Source organism: Mustela nigripes, chromosome X (genome assembly GCF_022355385.1).
Source record: "Mustela nigripes isolate SB6536 chromosome X, MUSNIG.SB6536, whole genome shotgun sequence".
NCBI lineage: Eukaryota > Metazoa > Chordata > Mammalia > Carnivora > Mustelidae > Mustela > Mustela nigripes.
The window spans coordinates 26,447,572-26,468,034 of NC_081575.1; the positions used below are offsets into that span (position 1 = coordinate 26,447,572).

Consider the following 20,463-nt stretch of genomic DNA (forward strand, 5'->3'; position numbering starts at 1 on the left):
CGCAGAGAGGCAGGCAGAGAGAGAGAGGAGGAAGCAGGCTCCCTGCCGAGCAGAGAGCCCCATGCGGGGCTCGATCCCAGGACCCTGAGATCATGACCTGAGCTGAAGGCAGAGGCTTTAACCCACTGAACCACCCAGGTGCCCCTAAGTAATGAAAGTTTTTATATGATCTTTCAGGTTCATTTTGGTTCTGATGATTTGTGATTCTGTTTTACAGAGCACAGTGGAATGAAATGCCAGGCCTACCAAACACTGTTACTGATTTTTCCTACCTTATTTCAGCCTTATGTACAGCAACTTACTTGACATGGTAAGGTTCTGGCCATAGATTTCACCCCCTGAGACTAATAGTTTACCTCTGACAATTTTATTTCACTCAAATCTTCCGGTAACTATTGGATTCTACATCCTTTACTATGGTACCTTTCCCCTTACACTGTCTTTCCTTTCTTTAGTATTTAATTAATTTATTTATTTGAGAAAGAGATAGAGAGTACATAAGCAAGTGGAGGAACAGAGGGAGAGAAACAGGAAGACTCCACACTAAGCACAGAGCCTGATGCTGGGCTCAATCCTACGACCCCGAGCCATGACCTGAGCCGAAATCAAGAGTCAGATGCTTAACCACCTGTGCCACCCAGGCACCCCCTCTTTTTTAAAAGATTTTATTTATCCATTTGAGAGACAGAGAGAAAGCAAGAGTTGGGGGGGGGAGAGGAAGACTTCCCTGCTAAACTAGGAGCCCAATGTGGGACTAGATCCCATGACCTGGAGATCATCACCTGAGCTGAAGCCATACACTTAACCACCCGAGCCACCTAGGTATCCCCAACTTTTAAAAAAATTATTTGAGAGTGACCACGTGAGTGGGAGGGAGGGGAGAGGGAGAAAGAATCTCAAGCAGACTGGCCACTGAGCACAGCACCCAATGAGGGGCTCAATCCCACAACCCTGAGATTGACCAACCCTGAGCTGAAATCAAGAGTCGGATGCTTAACCGACTGGGCTACCCAGGTGCCCCAGCACACTATGTAACCTTTAAAAAGAAATAAATATACTATCATATACTATTTTTAGAAGATCATTTACTGGGCTATTCTCTGTCACATAGCCATTGGGATAAAGTTAGTACTGAATCTAGGATTTCTCAGTAAGCAACAGTAACAGTGTAGTTTTTCTAATAACTTCTACCCACTTTACCTCAGTTAGGCCCATCTTCTCTTCTGGATAGAATTAAGAGTCTTAGCGCCAGTCTTTACTCATCAGCCCTTGGTAAGAGGAATAGGCAGTAGCCCTGGTGTGAGAAGATAGCCTGTATCAGTTAACCTCCCTCTCAATTTAATGAGACCAAGGAGACAACTGATGAATTCCAACTCCTGCTTCTGAAGGCTGCCATTTGCTCAGGCCTTCCTTCCCACACCATTCTAGTTTGTAGGCTCTCTGGTAACAAGAATGCCCATCGACTCCTGTTGGGTAGAAAACAGACACTCCCTAAAGTACTCTGCCCCTTGTTCTCTTCCTATTGCAACCCACTAAATCATCCTGTTGCTGACAATACCTTTAGGTATAAAAACACCTTATTGTCAAACTTGAGTTGTGGTTTAGATGCGAAAAATGATACGGTCACTTGTATTTCTATTGTAGTAGAAAGATGACCAAGTCAGTGGTTCATTTTACCACTGCCAGGATAAGTGAAGCTATTACTGGTTTTATTTTTTTTTAAGGCTTTATTTATTTGAGAGAGAGAGAGAGAGAACATAAGAGGAGAGAAGGTCAGTGAGAGAAGCAGACTCCCCACCAAGCAGGGAGCCCAATACAGTAGTTGATCCCTGGACTCCAGGATCATGACCTGAGGCAAAGGCAGTTACTTAACCAACTGAGCCACCCAGGCGCCTCTATTACAGGTTTTAAATAAATGCCTATTTAGGAAAAGAACAGTATGCTTTCTGTTGAATGTTTTATATCAACCGATATAACTTAAAAAAAATCACTATTATACTGTTTTGTGACCAATTAATTATCTGAATGTTTTAGAAGCACTGGAATTAACTTAAAGATCAAAAGGGTGTATTCATATTTTAATTTTTATTTTTTTTAAGTAAAGCCTACACTCAATGTGGAGCTTGAACTTATAACCCCGAGATTAAGAGTCACCAGCTCGGGGCGCCTGGGTGGCTCAGTGGCTGGGCCGCTGCCTTTGGCTCAGGTCATGGTCTCGGGGTCCTGGGATCCAGCCCCGCATCGGGCTCTCTGCTCAGCAGGGAGCCTGCTTCCTCCTCTCTCTCTGCCTGCTTGTGATCTCTCTCTGTCAAATAAATAAATAAAATCTTAAAAAAAAAAAAGAGTCACCAGCTCTTCTGACTGGGCCAGCCAGGAGTTCCAAAAGGGTCTTTAATGTAAAAAAAAAGTAAACTTTTAGATTTATTAGCACTGGGAGAATTTTCAACCTTTGCGAGAGGTGGTCAAGAGCTCAAAGAATAATGACTATAACAACGTACCTCAGTACCCAAAATTATTCATAGTTTGAAATGGACTCATAGTTTGCCAAGCAAACATCAAAGAGTTGCTTTCATCCTTTTTTAAAAAAAAGATTTTATTTATTTATTTGACAGAGATCACAAGTAGGCAGAGAGAGACAGGGTTGGGGAGGGGGGCGGAAAATGCAGGCTCTCTGCTGGGCAGAGAGCCTGATGCGGGGCTCGATCCCAGGAACCTGAGATCATGACCTGAGCCAAAGACAGAGGCTTAACCCACTGAACCACCCAGGTACCCCGAGTTGCTTTCATCCTTAAAGAAGGAACTTATATATTTTTAAAAGATTTTATGTATTTATTTGTCAGACAGAGATCACAAGTAGGCAGAGAGACAGGCAGAAAGAGAGGGGGAAGCAGGCTCGCTGCTGAGCAGAGAGCCCCATGCGGGGCTCGACCCCAGGACCCTGGGATCATAACCTGAGCTGAAGGCAGAGGCTTTAACCCACTGAGCCACTCAGGCACCCCAGGAACTTACATTTTTTACCTTTTACTGCATAAACAACAAAATGGCAGTTCTACCAGGATGGGGCTGCTCTGGCTGAATAGGCTCTTACACCTCTTGTTCCTAAAAGGAGTTTATATGCTTCCCTTGCACATTATTTAATGCAATTTTTAGGGGCACCTGGCTGGCTCAGTCAACAGACCATTTGACTCTTGATCTCAGGGTTCTGAGTCCAAGCCCTGGGTTGGGCGTGGAGTCTATTTAAAAAAAAAGTTTAATATACTTTCCATATATGATTTACACTACCAGGGTGCCACTCATTCAAGCTCTATTTAGTAATATGGTGTGTTTACAGGTTTACATCGCATGAAAAGTTGCAGAACACTCTAAATCCATTTCAATTGCAAAACGTACAGATTCCACACATGATCATAAAAGCCTTCATTGTTCTTTATCTAAACCCACACCTACATAAATCAAATAAACTAGGCATGCCTGGGTGGCTCAGTCAGTTAAGTGTCCAACTCTTTTTTTCTTTTTTTAAAAAGATTTATTTTAGAGAGAGACAGAAGGGGGAAAGGCAGAGAGAGAGAATCCTCATGTGGACTCCCAACCCAGCACGGAGCCTGATCCCACAACCCATGATATCATGACCTGAGTTGAAACAAAGAGTTGGATGCTTAACCAACTGAAGTACCTAGGCACCCCAGCATCCAACCCTTATGGCTCAGGTCATGATCTCAGGGTCATGGGCTCAAGCTCTGCAAAGGTTCCATGCTCAGTGGGGAATCTGCTTGAGATTCTCTTTTTCCCTCTCCCTCTATCCCCTCCCCCAGCACTATCTCTAACATAAATAGGTAAATCATTACAAAAATAAAATAAAATTACTAAACTAGTGGATCTTACCTGAATACCAATTCGGACAAATCAACTGTTATGAATGTTTCAAGACAATGGAAAAAATTAAAACCAACTGACATTCAAATGATATTATGGAATTACTGATAATTTTGTTAAGTGTGGTAACAGTATGTTATGGAATAAATGTATCCACTCAAAAATTCCTATGTTGAAGCCCTAAACACCCAATGTGATGGGACTCACAGACAGGCCCTCTGGGAGGCAGGTAATTAAATTCAGATGAGGTCATAAGGGTGGGACCTGCTCATTATGGAATCGGTATCCTTTTTTTCTTTTATTTCTTTCCTTCACTTTATTATGTATGTATGTATACACGTATGTATGTATTTTTATTTTCATTTATTTTAAAGACCTTATTTTTAAGTAATCTCTACACATAATGTGGAGCTCCAACTCACAATCCCACGATCAAGAGTTACATACTCTACTAAGCCAGACAGATATTCCATGGAATCAGTGTATTTATAAGAGGAAAAGAGACCAGAGTGCTCTGCCTTTACAGAGAAAAAACAGCCATCTGCAAGCCTGGAAGAGTGTCCTCATCAGGAACCAAATATGCTAGCACCTTGATCCTGGACTTCCTGGCCCCCAGAAATGTGAGAAATAAGTATCTGTTGTTTTAAGTCTATGGTATTCTCTTAGAGCACTCTGAGCATAGTTTAAGTTACTGCTTAACACGACAGCATTAAGTTAAAAAAATCTTTATCTGTTAGGTATATATTAAAGTATTTATAGGCAAATGATATATGTGATACCTGGAATTTTCTTTGAAATACCACAGCAAAAAATGTTGGGGGAAAAAAATGAAGCAAGATTGGAAAACTGATGATGATTACTGTATCTGATTTATGGGTACATGAAGGTTCACTGTACTGTTTTCTCCAATTTTGACTTTTTTTTGAATTTTTTATTAGCAGGAAGTTTTTTAAAAAAGATTTTATTTATTTATTTGATAGAGTGAGCACAAGTAGGCAGAACTGGAGACAGAGGGGGAGGAGAAGCTGGTTCCCAGCCGAACAGAGGGCCCCATGGGGGCTTGATACCAGGATTCTGGGATCATGACCTGGGCTGGAGGCAGAAGCCCAACAGAGAGCCACCCAGGTGCCTATAACAGAACATTTTTTTAAAAAAAATTGTTTAAAAGATTTTATTTATTTATTTGACAGACAGAGATCACAAGTAGGCAGAGAGGCAGGCAGAGAGAGAGGAGAGAGGAGGAAGCAGGCTCCCTGCTGAGCAGAGAGCCCGATTGGGGCTCAAACAGGACCCTCGGATCATGACCTGAGCGGAAAGCAGAGGCTTTAACCCACTGAGCACCCAGGTGCCCCAACAGAACGTTTTTTAAAAGAAATTGTTTATGCCAGGGGGGATGTGAGAAGGAAAAAAATGAATGGGTCACAATCATATAAGATATGATCCATAATGAAGTACTATTAGGTTTTTCTTGCTTTTTAAAAATAAAAACAGCCATGCATACCTTTTTGTAATGAAGTTTGGCTAGATTCATCTTGTGTATTGTCTTTCTGAGCACTCACTAAATCTGAAACCAGAATCTCAAGTGATGTATAGTTGCTCCCAGATGTCTGAATTTTTTCCTCCATTATTTTCTTAATGTCCTTGAAATTGAATCCCATTCGTAGAGCCTCTTGTAACATAGGATTTTGGAAGATGGCATCATCTGAAATAAAAGTTGGTGAGGAAAAAGAACACAGAGTTTAAACAATTATTTTCATTAACACAACTCAACAGCAAAGTACAGTTAAGAAGGGGCGCCTGGGTGTCCCAGGGGGTTAAAGCCTCTGCCTTCAGCTCGGGTCATGATCTCAGGGTCCTCGGATAGAGCCCTTCATCGGTCTCTGCTCAGCAGGGAGCCTGCCTCCCCCACTTCTCTGTCTGCCTCTCTACCTACTTTTGATCTATCAAATAAATAAATAAAATCTTTAAAAAAAAAGTACAGTTAAGAAGAAAAAGGTACGCAGCAAGAAAATAAAAAAAAAATCAAAGCTACTCTGGGAAGATTTTAAAATACTTAAGCACTGAATAATCAGAATCTTATAATCATTGACAATACAGTATTATTTTGTAGCACTATGAATTGAGATTAGATGCTTTAAAGACTAAAGAAATAGTGCAAGATTAGGTAAAACTGAGAAGATAAAGTTAAGTGCTTCAAAAATCAGATTTTTTTTCCAAATCAACTGTACTCATTAACAGCTAACCTACATACTGAAGAGTAGATGTCTTTCCCAAGTCACTAGCAATTATTTTGGAAAAATCATGGGAAATGGGGGGAATTTGGAGTCTGTGACCTTGAATGTGTGAGCTTCCTAACTCTGAGACTTAGTTTCTGCAGCCGAGGGGGGTGAACTAGATAAGGAAACAAAATGAACAGAAATTCACCTCAACGGTACTCGAAGTAGAAATACAGGTTATGAATGGAACTGCTGAAAGAGGAGACTTACACCCTCTGATTCATCAATTCTACTTGAGTACTAAAAATAAGTACAAAGGTCCACCAAAAAAAAAAAAAGATCCACCAAAGATATACACAAGAATATTCATAGCAGTGTCATTTGTAAGAGCCTCAAACTGGAAACAACTTGAACATCTATCACCAGGTGAATGAGTAAGTAAACTGTGGTATATTCAAACACTACACAGCAACAAGAAAAATGAACTTCTGCCACAGACAACATAATGAATCTCACAGATCTGATGAACAAAACGTCATCATAATGATGAACCAGAGACAAAAGAATATACCGTATGTTTACTTTTATTGGATGTTCAAGACTAATCTATGGTGGGGCTTCTGGTTGGCTCTGGTCATGATCCCAGGGATGAAGCCCTGAATCAAGCTCCTTGCTCGGCCAGAAGCCTGCTTCTCCCTCTTCCACCACCCCCTGCTTGTGTCCCCTCTCTCACTGTGTCTCTGTCAAATAAATAAATAAAATCTTAAAAACACAGAAGTCAGAACATAGCTTGGGGTAGATATTGATTGGGAAAGGGGCCCGAAGGAGTTTCTGGCATGGTGGGAATGTTCTATTACCTTTTTATTTTTTTTTAAAGATTTTAATTTATTTATTTGAGAGAGAGCATGCAAGCAGTAGTGGGTGGTGGGGGAGTGGGGGGAGGGAGAAACAGACTCCCTGCTGAGCAGGAAGCCCTCTCTAGGGCTCCATCCCAGGATCCTGAGATCATGACCTGAGCCAAAGGCAGATGCTTAAATGACTGAATCACCCAGGTGCCCCCAGTTCTATATATATTTTTAAAGATTTTATTTATTTATTTGACAGAAATCACAAGTAGACAGGGAGGCAGACAGAGAGAGAGGAGGAAGCAGGCTTCCTGCTGAGCAGAGAGCCCGATGCGGGGCTCGATCCCAGGACCCTAAGATCATGACCCGAGCTGAAGGCAGAGGCTTAACCCACTGAGCCACGCAGGCGCTGCCCCCACCCCCAGTTCTATATTTTGATTTGACTAATGACTACACAGGTAAATGCGTGTTAAAGTTCACTGACTTAAATACTTAAGATTAGTCTATTTTAAGCATTTTATTTTATGTGTATTATACTTCAATACATGTTTTTTAAAAAGAGAAGTTGGAAAGGGATTTGATTTTAAGAAATATTACATGGTAAGTAATAAGAGAAGTAAGAAAGTAACTTAAGATCTTTGATATGTTGGGAAGTTATAATGCAGATAAAAGACCATTTATGAGACTACTAAAGCAACTGAATGAGAAATAAGGGCAGAAACTAGGGCAGAACCAGTGATTTTTGACAATATTATAAAGGTTGAATTCATCAGACCTGGTGGCTAATTAAATATAGAGGGATTAAGGAAAGCAAAGAGCTTAAAATGACTCAAATTACTGGGCAACTTTGTGAACTGTGGAACTATTAACCAGCTTGGGGGGAAAAGAACAGGACTGGGTTCAGTCTGAGTGATTTTTAGAAATGCTGAATTTGAGCTGCTTTTTGAGATTTCTAGGTGGATATGTCCAGAGGTCAGCTGGACATCACTCCTTCCTGGTTCTACTGTCTGATTTTTTTTCCAGCTTGTTTTGCTGGCTCCTTCTGCTCACCTGATTAGACACTGGTGGTTCCCTTCTATTCCCTCACTGATTCCCCCTTTTTAACAATCTCTCTGGATACTCCCCCCAATACCACAATTTTACCCTTATTTACGTGAGTTCCAGATTTTAAGACCCACCAATTTGGATATTCTGTAGGTATCTCAAGGTTATCCTGCTAAAAAACAAAAGCAGGGACAACAGGATATCCACATGAAAAATAATTAAAAGGGCCCCCACCTTACATATATATAAAAACTAACTCAAAATGGATCAAAGAACTGAATGTAAGAGAAAACCATAAAACTCTTAGAAGAAAACATAAATGACCTTGGATTAGGCAACGGTTTCTTAGATATAATACTAAAAGCATAAGCAACAAAAAAAAAAGATAAATTGTTTTCATCAAAATTAAAAATTTATATACGTCAAAGTACACCAGCAAGAAAATGAAAATGAGTGAAAATATTTGCCAATCATATATCTGACAGGGACTTACATGTAAAGAACTAGAATATACAAAGAACTCTTATAACTCAGTAACAAAAACATAAATAACCCAACTGAAAAACACACAAAGGCGATGGACACTTCTCCAAAGAAGACATACAAATGGCCAACAAGCACAAGAAAGGATGCCTGACATCATTAGCTATGAGGGAAATGCAAATCAAAATCACAGTAAGATACCACTTCACATCCACTATGATGGACATAATAAAAAGACATACAATAGCAAGTGTTAACAAAAATGTGGAGAAACAAACTGGAACCCTTCTACACTGCTAGTGAGAATGTAAAATGGTGCAGCCTGTTGGAAAACTGGCCATGTATCAAAAGGTTAAATGTAGAGTTACTACATAACCCAGCAATTCCATGCTGAAATCTATACTCAAGAGAATTAAAAACCTTTGTCCACACAACAATTTGCACACGAATGTTCACAGCAGCATCAGCATCATTCATGAGCCAAAAAGTGGAAACCCAAATGTCTATCAACTGATGAATGGATAAAGAGAATGTGGTATTACCCATACAAAGGAAAACTTTCCCCCCATAATAAAGAAGGAAGGATTCATATGAGTACCACAACATGCATGAACTTCAAAGCCACGTATTATTATCCCATTTATATGAAATGTCCAGGATAGGTAAATCCAGAGAGACAGAAATAGATTGGTAGTTGTCTGGCTAGACTTGAGGGTGAAGGGGCAGCAGTGGTGACTGACTGCTAATGGGTACACAGTTTCTTTTAGAGATTATGATAATGTTCTGCAATTAAATATCAGTGATGGTTCCACGACCCTGTGAATATACTAAAAAACACCAAAGTGTACAGTTTGTAAGGGTGAAATTTTTGCTATCTGAATTACATGTCCATTTTAAAACATTAATCCTGAACTAGAGCAAGAGTCGCAGTAGTCATTGTAAGTACAGTATAGGGCACCCGCGTGGCTCAGTTGGTTAAGCAACTGCCTTCAGATTATGATCCTAGAGTTCCAGGGTCGAGTCCCACATCGGGCTCCCTGCTCAGCAGAGAGTCTGTTTCTCCCTCTGATCTCTCCCCTCTCATGCTCTCTCTCTCCCAAATAAATAAAATCTTTTAAAAAAAATATACATTGTTAGGGTGATTACTATCAAGAAATGTTACAGAATCTTTTTTAAAAAAAGATTTACTTATTTGACAGAGAGAGACACAGTGAGAGAGGGAACATAAGTAGGAGGAGTGGGAGAGGAAGAAGCAGGCTTCCTGCCAAACAGGGAGCTCAATGTGGGGCTGGACCCCAAGAATTATGACCCAAGCCAAAGGCAGATGCTTAATGACTGAGCCACCCAGGCGCCCCAAGAAATGTTATAGAATCTTCATTTGTGGATAGTTTCAAAAATATAGGCTGGAATAAGTGATTTCTTAAACTTTAGTACTTATGCCCATTACAAAACCTGTATCAAACATTATCAAAGTGGCTCTCCTTCTTAAGCATATTTATGCTTATATATAGTTTTCTCGTGTAACCCTTAGAGGATGTTGTAAGGAGTGGGGAATTAGCAGACATATTCTACAAGACCAGCGTTCTCACCCCTGAGCTGTGGAGCCAGCAGACATACTCTAAATTAAAATTTTTTACTATTTCTGAAACATGATACCTAAGTTGAGAACAATATCTACAGTGTGATGTAGGTTTCAGAAGACCCTGTTTACAGTCCTAGTTCTATTAATGATTCATAATGTAACTGTGGGCAGGTCACTTAACTTCATTGACTGTGTTTCTTCATCTGTGTTTCTTCATCTGATAATGGTATCATCTCTGCTTAACACAGTATCTTTCTGGTTTTTAAACATGTTTATGATGAGTTAATAATCTTCGGGATAAAAACCTCTACCTCTCTATAATGTAACAGGAGATAAACTGAACCATGCCCCTCTGCGAAGAAACTGGGGATGCACAAAGATGGCATGGGATAAGGAAGCAGGTAGAGCTGATCATGGTGATGGCACATTAGCAGATCACTTTGGATTCATGATCCCGGCTAACTCAAGAAGCACCTGGGACAAAAATACACTTACCTCTTCCTTTTTTGATTTTAACAGAAATGGCAATAGACAGCCATTTGGATCCAAATGGACAGCTGCTGCTTCTGAACTTAGAAAAGCTAACTGCCCAACCTCCATAGGAATGTCGTTTCTTAAAATTTTATTTATTATTTTTAAGTATAATTAATATAATTTTATATATGTAACTATATAACTTATAATTTAATATGATTTAGCGTCATTGAAAATTTTTCCAGTACAATTAATGTACAGTGTTACCTTTGTCACATGAATGTTATTAATAAATAAATATCTGGCTTAAATTTATAGGCACTTCATTAATTCTTAGCTTTATAGCAATCTCATCTTAAATAAAGATACCTTAATTACCTTGAAAGAACAGTCTTATGTCTCCACCCTATAAATAACAACTGCAATAAATTAGCAATGGGATTAAAAGTATATTTATTTTAGGGGTACCTGGGTGGCTCAGTGGGTTAAGCCTCTGCCTTCAACTCAGGTCATGATCTCAGGGTCCTGGGATAGAGCCCCGCATAAGGCTCTCTGCTCAGCAGGGAGCCTGCTTCCCTACCCCCTACCCCCGCTGGCTTCTCTGCCTACTTGTGATCTCTGTCTGTTAAATAAATAAATAAAATCTTAAAAAAAATAAAAGTGTATTTATTTTAATAAACGTATTTACCAATTCTTTTAGTTAATGATGTTGTTTTTTCAGCAGTTCTTACCTAAAACAGAAATATGGATTATAAGTTAGAATTCTTTTTGGTAGAAGGCAGTTACCTCAATTTGAAAAGTTATACTAATCATGAATTTATAAGTTGGCTTTATTCCAATTTAACATATGAGAGTTCGCAAGAGGCATAATATGATGAAGCTAGAAAGAAGTTAACAGACCATCTAACCCAATCCATTCCCTTTACAGACAGGACGCTGAGGCGTCTTTATCAGGGAGATAAAGCAACTCCATCCAGGCTAGAGAGTTATGGTAAAGCCATAATGGCAACTCAGGCCTTCCATTCTAGTCCATGGCTCTTCCCATGTGGTGCCGATACCTTGGCCACCCCAGGCTGCACTGTCAATTTAGATACGTTTTTGAGATTTTAAAATAATGTCTATGAAAAGTTTACAACTATTTATGAGTATAAAACACATTACACAAAAGTAATTTCAGAGGCTGAGGGGTTAAGTACTTTAGTTCTTCAAGCCCATTTTTGTTTACGGTGATCACTGAATGAGTCAGCTCATGGTGATTCCCTTTTCACAAACCTGCTTCAGGTCAAGAACAAGCATTCTTCAAGATCTCCTCTTTAAGGCTCACTGTACATTATTAATTTAAGATACTATACTGTGACTTTTACACCAAGAAATCATTGCAAAAGAAATTAAATATTTAAAATTAGGTATTCTACAATATGTGACTTACCATAGAGTCCTCAAGTGAATGGGTTAAATGAATATTGCTTACATATTCTTGTCCCTTCTCTTCTAACAGATATTTACACCTAAACAGTTAAAAGAAGGTTAAACTTTGGTATCTGACAAATTAGTAAAGTATAAGAAAAGATATAATCTCCATGGTCTTAATTCCATGAACGTGCTTTTTGGCATTTCTAAGAAGCTGCAAAATGAAATGTTATCCAATTCCTTATCAACTGTCATTTTAAAGTTAAAAAAAAAAAAAAAGGTTCCCTTTGTTACGCTACTTTGCTAATCTTAGTGAGGCAAAAAATACCAACGTGAGAACTTTCAACTTTTAAACAAGTTATTACATTATTGCCTTAAGATTCAAAAATTTTTTTCAAATAGTTAATCTTAAATTTTATTTAAAGGATTAACCAACTGTACATTGTGAAGGAATTTTTTGGGCTTTCAACCTTTCCTCTTAAGGCTTTTTAGGTTTAAGGTTTATTTTCAAACAATCACTCTTAAGTTTTAAGTTATACTCTTTTGCAGGCCAAAAATTCTACACCACCTACATATATGTATACTTTATTTTTAAAGATGACAAAGAGACATTTAGAGTATGTCATTATTATTTTAAGATGCCACTGATTATAAGAAGTATGATTATTTTATGTGTCATGAGTGCCAATTAAATTATGACCCACCACTAGATGTGTCCTCTTTTCAAAAATCTGAAAATATGAACAACTGTATGTCTTAGAATCAGTGAGACACAGAACTATTTGCTAGGGGATGTGATGGGTTCTTAGGAAAAATCCTTGGCAACAAGGGCTCTCTTGTGCCCACTGTGAAAAGAACCCACTTCCAACAACAAAACTATATATTCCTAATTTGCTGTTTAGAAATAGAATCATCTGAATGTCATAGATACAACACATAAGCAACAAATGCTTTGGTCACCAGAGAAGGCTTAGGGTTTTTTTTTTCTATAAAGTAGGTGACCCCATTTTTATAAACCTGGTGTGAATTGCAAGCCATGGTGAAGGCAAAAATAGTTGAGGTGAAAAGTTATTCAAGATTTTCCCATCGCAAATGTCTAACTTGCCTGTTCCTGAATAAACATTTAAATACCTTACCCTGGATACCACTTAGCATGTTGTTCCCAAGGGTCTTCACTGGGCTTCCAATCAGTTAGCCCTCCTCCACAGTGAAAGCATTTTACTTTATCACCTTCCCCTAAGAAAAGACACAAGTAAAAATACATGTATTTGTGCAACTGGAAGCTTATGAAAAAATACCCCCTTTCACACCATGAAATTAATCATTTCTAAATTACATGAAAATCTTACAGCTTCAAGGAAGATATTCAAATTCATATCTAAGTAAAAGATATGATTGTTTGAGGAGGAAATGCATAGTAAACTCACTGATTTAATTGAGGTATTTTACATGCCCAATTTTTATGTAAAAAATTACGACTGTTAACTTCTTTATAACATGTCATTTAGGGCCACCAATACTACACTTTTTCAAACTGTGGAACTTCAACAGTAAAGTTCAGCTTAACAAAAACACAAAGTAAGTTTCTCTAAGGTTATTATAGCTACATGACACTAAACAAGCCTTCAAGATTGCTATAGGAGACTACGTAAATAAAATACTGAAATAACTAATAATTTGTGTTTTGGTACAACTCAATCCTAAAATAAATGGGTCAGATATATAATGGTGTAACTTTTCTTAATACTCCTGGAAGCCATCACACCAATGGTCCTTCCTGACACGTTTACAGCAGTCCCTTTGAGAAGTGCTTATCTGAAGCAAGAAGCATCATATAGGTCAGCTTTCAAATATACAGTTTCTGTACAAAAGGCAGATATCAATTTTAATATCAGCCATACTAAACTCTTTAATGTTAACTCTTTTTATGATATGTAGAAAGAGTGCATATAATACATGTAATACATGACTGAGCTCAATAAATTAGAGTTATTATTATGGTCAGAGCCATTGTCTCAGAGAGAACTATCATCTTTTGCATGCCATCCTTCTCCAAAAAACAATCACATAAAGGTAAACATAAGTCACAATATGGTAGTCATTCTCCCCTAAACGTAGTGGTTATACTGCAGATTCAACATAAGGGTTTGCAGATTAATACTGATATAATCATGCCAGCCTACACATAAATATTTACCAGTTCAAGGGGCTAAAGGAATCTACTTTTAAAAAGCACTAGAATAGTTGGAAAGTAAGTTATTAGCCTGGTTTTATAATGAAGTTTACCTAAAGCATAAAATCCAGCTCTTGCAAGCTGCTCCTTGTTAACTGAGTATATCCACGTCCCAAAAGTATTGATCCGTGCTTCGTAATCTGCCATGGCTGGATTTCTTGGAACATTTGTTGAATTTGGGAAATTCCTATCAGAACTCACAACATCAGATTCACTTCGCATGTTAACATTCCGGCCCAGAACAAAGAAGCAGTTGGGAAAGTGTCGCCTGTGTTCTGACCATGCACGATCACACGGTTCCCAATTTTTCAGTTTTCCACCACAACAAAAGCACTGCACTTGATCATCAATACCTGTGTAGTAGAGTCCAGCACTAGCTAACTCTCTTGGGGTCAAGTGGGCATAGTCTGGCCAGTTCTGAAAGGACTTTAATCTAGCTTCTTCACTACACATGGCGGGGTTCCTCGGGTATATGGTGTCTGATATATCTACAACCTGCCCAGTTCGCAAAAGATAGTCTGCATGAGTCTCAGATGGCCTGTCTAAAACAAAATGATTTCTGTTTCCCAGGTAGCTTTCCACTTTATACTGACCATTTGGGATACCCGGATTTGTAGGTTGTGCAGCGGTATTTTCAAAATAAAAGCCATTGATAAACCTGCAATTTGGGGATACTTTCCTGTGTCTTCCAACTGCTGAGTCTCCATATTGCCATCTATCTACTGCTGCATGACAACTAAAGCACCGAACGACGTCTCCTTCACCAGTATACAGAAAACCAGCTCGTGCTAGTGTTGATGCGGAAACAGGACTACTACTTGGAAAATTAGCAAAAGTTTTTAATCTATTAAACTCTTCTACAAATTCTTCATCCTTATCGATGTCTGCAGGTACACAAGTTTTAGATCCTTCAAAACTGTTAAAACTCATCTTCTCTTGAAAATAGGACTTGTCCACCTTTTCTAAAAAGAGAACATTACATTAGGAAATCCAAAATGTGAAACATAGGCAATAGAATTTTGATATTAGGAGCTAACAAATTACCTACTGATGACATAAAATTTATTACACAATCTCTAAGAAACCGTCTAATTCTAAATACTAGAGCTCTATATTACCACAAGATTCAAGTTATAAGATAAAACCTAGCATTTTCATTTTTTAGAGGAAAGTAATATTTTAGCAGGTAGAATAGAACTATTCATTTTTAATTGCTTATTTCACATAAACATGGAAACTATGTGATAAAGAATATATTAAAATTATTAACCATGCAAAATTATTAATTAGGAAAAACAAAAGCATAAAATATGCAGATTCTCAAACTATGCGTAATTGTTATAATGGATCATTATATATTCAAGGCATCAAAGTTCAGTTCTTACAATTTAAAAAAAGTATGTTCAGAATCTTAATGAATTAATTTTTGGTATTTCTTTACTTTTCTGCTTAGCAAAAGGTATTTGAGTTTTACTCATCGTATTGGTTCCAATATGTCCTTTAAGCACATCAAATGTTTCTGATTTTCATGCATATGAAAACAGGACTTTGTAGTCCATATTTTGTTGGAATCGGATCATTTCAGGTGTATATATTACTGCCCTCTAAAGAATAGCTCAGGAAAAATACTAAGTATGGGTAGACCCTAACTGCAGTTACTTTTGCTGTCAACTTCCCATGGTCAAGAAATAATCTGCTCAAATGGAAGAGAAGTGCTACTGCAGCCTCATTAAAGCTGCTGAATTACAGCTGTGTAACCTTTAACCCAGATAAAATAGTAAAAGGAACTAGCTGGATTATGAGAAGGATGGCCAGATAATTCATCCTCCAAACCTAGACACTTTGGGAAGTGAAAAATGATGCTACTAATAATTACACTAGGACAACAGGTGTAAATCAGAGTTGCCTCAGGCAACCTGATTCTCCAGAATCTCACACTGTTCCTAATACTGTGCTCAGTATATGCTTGGGAAAAAAAAAAGTCACAATAATTCTGTCTCTACTTCCTATGTGCATTAATTGATTTCTTGGGAAGAATAAGGAGCCCTGGCATTATGTTGGCACAATATGTCTTAGAACATCATCTCAGAGTAATGTTCAACACAAGGCTTCTGTCCTGCAGGCTCAACAAACTTTAGCCATTCAATTGGCCTTGTCAATTTACAATGGTAGTAATTCATATATACCACAAGAGCTAAGATATTATCTGCATACAACAATTTTTGGAAGATAGACTCCATGATTCTTCATTATTGTTTCCCAGATGTCTGAAAACATTTTGACACTAGCTTCAAGACCCCTTGTTCAGGGGCACCTGGGTGGCTCAGTGGGTTGAGGTCTCTGCCTTCGGCTCAGGTCATGATCCCAGAGTCCTGGAATCGAGCCCCGCATCAGGCTCTCTGCTCGGCGGGGAGCCTGCTTCCTCTCTCTCTGCCTGCCTCTCAGCCTACTTGTGATCTCTGTCAAATAAATAAATAAAATCTTTTTTTTAAAAAAAAGACCCCTTGTTCAATCAGCATAAGCTAGATGACAAAAATCAAAATTCAAAGAAACTAAGGCTGGCTGACAGGCTGAGATGAAATTTCACAGGGTTATTAAACATTACATTCTGACTTTAGAAATTTGTTGTACAACTAAAGGAAAACGGAAACTTGGTTTGGAAAGAAGTCATGTGAAGGCAAATCTCTATGTTAGAATCTTGGGATTTTAGTTAATTAAAAATTCCGTTATGAGGGGTGCCTGGGTTGCTCAGTTGGTAGAGCCTGAGACTCTTGATCTTGGGGTCATATGTTCAAGCCCCATGTTGGGTACAGAGCTTATTTTTTAAAAAATTCATTATGAGCCAATATCAAATGGCTACTAAAAAGAAATTTAAAGCAACTCCAGGCTGCATTAATGTCCAGATGTACAAGGCCTGGACCCAATTCAGCTACACACTGATTATTATTTTCAGTATTGAAAACACTTCAGAAGGAACATTAACAAAGCGTCCTATCTATAGACAGCAATCGGGATGATGAAACTGGTGCTCAGTGAGGAACAGGTAGAAGAGCTGAGAGTGTTTATCTCAAAGGGAAAAAAATATGGAGAGAGAGAGAGAGCTGTAGAGGACAGAATAATTACCGTTAGCTATCTAAAGGGCTGTTATATAGGAAAGGGATCAAATTCAGTGTAGCCTGAGGACAGAGGCTGAGTCAATGAATATAATTCTAGCCAGCAGATTTTAACTCAATACAAGGAGGAACTGTTCGAACAATCAACAGCAGTGCAGAATGGACTGGGGTCTTATAGATTTTTCCCATCATGAGAAGGCACTTGGGCATACACTAGGAGGCAGAACAAAACATTTCTAAGTCCATAATGACCCTGAGGAATTAATGCTCAATATAATCCAAACATATGAAAATTACCTTCTCTGAAGTGCTAAGTTTTATTTCTCAGGTCAATCAAAACAGAAGTATAAAATCAAGGATCTATTCTCATTTTGCAATAGTGGACATTTTGTATGGTTCAAGTAGTCACCCCATTTTAGATATTATTATATAAAACTCCATAATTCAATAATAGCAGGAGAATCTCGATTTGAAGCTTTCAAGTGGAGACCTCATCTTCCCAATGGTTATTTCCATGCTAATAGTTTAGATTTCACTGTTTTGAAAAGCAGATATTTATTCAGAAGCACCCAACTGAACACTACACATACATTATCAGAGTGTGAGCTTTTGTTGAAGGGAGCGAAAGCAGAATTACCAGAGATTAGGGGTAAAAGGGAGAAAAATGACTGACAACAGATAGAAACCTTGGGATTGGCGGAAGGCACCAAAGAAAAGGGATGAGAGAGAGGATTTTTTAAATAAAGGATTTAGGTGAAATGAAGGTGGGAGAGATGATATTTAGAAAATAAGCATAGATGAAGCACGGGAATTGTGAATAGAGAAGAAAATGGGGTACAGATATTGGAGGAGGGTGATAAAAAGCTTTAGATGTGAAAAGGTCTGAAAGTAATAAAGTATGCTGAGATCATTTAAGGCTTCTTTGTGAAAGCACACTCTCAGGCTTTATATTGGGTAAGCAGAAAGGTAAGAAGGCACTGAGAGAAAGATGTCAAAGAAATCTCTGACATTAAAGGGGCTAGGTAGTCAGTAATCTTGAATGGAATGGTCGTTGGGAAAATGGTATCACGGAAACCAACACGGGCGCAGAAAGAATCAGCAAGCAGTGCTACATGTTTATACGAAGGACATGGACGATTTCAAGATAGTGAGATGTTGTTTAAAATATATACATACCCCAAAAATACACATACATGTACATATACATACATACACAGTACACATACATATTTAGCGCAGTCAACTCGGTAAAGACAGCCATGAATGGGTACCGAGGAGTGATCGATTGTTAATCTATCAAAAATGTGGTAATGGGGGGGGGGATTAGAGGGAAGAGAAAAATATACACATAAAACCACCTACTGATATCTGCACATAATACAAAAGTTTCTTTTTCTTTTGTTTAAAGATAGATTTATTTATTTATTTATTTATTTGCCAGGGAGAGAGAGAGATTGAGATCCTGAGCACAAGCAGGCAGAACAGCAGGGAGAGGGAGAGGCAGAAGCAGACTCCCGGCCAAGTAGGGAGCCTGACCGTGGGACTTGATCCCAGGACCCTGGCATCATGACCTGAGCTGAAGGCAGATGCTTAAAGACTAAGCCCCCCAAAGTTACTATCCCTCCAGCTTTAATTACTAAAGTTTTTAAATATATAGAAAAAAGGTTATTTTAATGGGGAATAGGACATAAAGTAATTTGTACATTAGACTGCTACTGCATGACAACATATACTCATGGATAAGACCTGTAAGGTAATTTTTTAAAAGCAAACTCTACCCAAACATGGGGCTTGAACTCACGACCCCAAAATCAAGAGTTGCATGCTTCACCAACACATCCAGCCAGGCACCTCCCTTTCTTTTATCATAAGATAACTTATGTTAAGTGAGTAAATTATGTTAGGATGACAGGAACACAGGTGATCCTTTTCTCCAGAATGTCTGCCCCACCACCCTGCAAAATGTCTTTAATAATATTTTCACTTACAGTCTCTCAGGCTGGCACTGTTGGCCCGGATCAGGAGCCCAGGCCCAGGTCAGGAGCCTAGTCATGGGGAAGGTGGATGAAAGCAAGGAGGTGGATAGGCTAACTGCCCCCTCAACCTCCTGCACTGGAGCCCGGCAGAGAGGTGGAAGGAATTGTGCCTCTACGCGCTGCGCTGCCAGACAACTCCTTGCTGCCCTGTGAAAGCCCCGTGGAGCTCAGTGGAGCTGAGCACCAAGATCCAAGCTACTGTGATAGGTGCATCTGCTGAGCTGTGGATTCCTGGGCTGCAGCTGAGGGTGCACATGCGCCCAACGGGCACTCCACACAGAGGCAGCCCAACACTCAACAGGACAGTGGTTGCCAGGGCATCCTGGAGGTGAAGAGCAGGTCTGGCAATTAATTTTGTTGGTTTTTTGCTAGAAAGAGCAAACCTTGGACATTTTGAGTAGTTTTATGGATTACTACGACATGTTCATAAAATACCTAATGCTGACAATTTATTAAGCTATGCAGACTTCAGGGAGACGTACTACCTACAAATAATAATTATCACAAAGGTGTTTCAACAGACAACCCACACTTAGGATCTTTATGCAAAAAGAGGAAGAGGCCTCTACCTTAAGAAAGAGGCACTATGGGGCGCCTGGGTGGCTCAGTGGGTTGCGCCGCTGCCTTCGGCTCAGGTCATGATCTCAGGGTGCTGGGATCGAGTCCCGCATCGGGCTCTCTGCTCAGCGGGGAGCCCGCTTCCCTCTGTCTCTCTCTGCCTGCCTCTCCATCTACTTGTGATTTCTCTCTGTCAAATAAATAAATAAATAAAATCTTTAAAAAAAAAAAAAAAAAAAAGAAAGAGGCACTACCTTAGTGCCTAAGGTATAGACATGCTAATGAAGAAGGAAAATGTTTACTCAATGCATTGTGCTTCCTCAACACCCAGTCATTGGTATGTCCCAAGCTGTTAGACTTGCATCTTCTATTACGGCCATGAATATCCTCCCAGAAAAACATCATAGGGTTAGTTTATCTTTACAAACACAGGACTGGGGCGCCTGGGTAGCTCAGTGGGTTAAGCCGTTCCCTTCAGTTCAGGTCATGATCTCAGGGTCCTGGGATCGAGTCCCGCATCGGGCTCTCTGCTCAGCAGGGAGCCTGCTTCCTCCTCTCTCTCTCTCTCTCTCTCTCTGCCTGCCTCTCTGCCTACT

At 39.1% G+C, this 20,463-nt stretch overlaps 1 protein-coding gene across 8 annotated transcripts in view; it reads right to left on the reverse strand.

Annotated features, from left to right (window-relative positions):
- Nucleotides 1-20,463, reverse strand: part of XIAP (X-linked inhibitor of apoptosis) — a 57,120-nt gene that overhangs the window by 4,782 nt on the left and 31,875 nt on the right. For 6 of the 8 annotated variants that reach the window (XM_059385865.1, XM_059385867.1, XM_059385866.1 and 3 more), the window contains 5 exons: nucleotides 14,214-15,122; nucleotides 13,064-13,163; nucleotides 11,947-12,025; nucleotides 11,206-11,248; nucleotides 5,375-5,575 (listed from right to left, as the gene is read on the reverse strand). In XM_059385865.1, coding sequence (XP_059241848.1) covers nucleotides 5,375-5,575; nucleotides 11,206-11,248; nucleotides 11,947-12,025; nucleotides 13,064-13,163; nucleotides 14,214-15,090 — 1,300 coding nt within the window. In that variant the 5' untranslated portion in view covers nucleotides 15,091-15,122. Of the gene's footprint in view, nucleotides 1-5,374; nucleotides 5,576-11,205; nucleotides 11,249-11,946; nucleotides 12,026-13,063; nucleotides 13,164-14,213; nucleotides 15,123-16,374; nucleotides 16,609-20,463 lie in introns of those variants that run through there. The other 2 variants (XM_059385872.1, XM_059385869.1) reach the window with 2 other exon arrangements.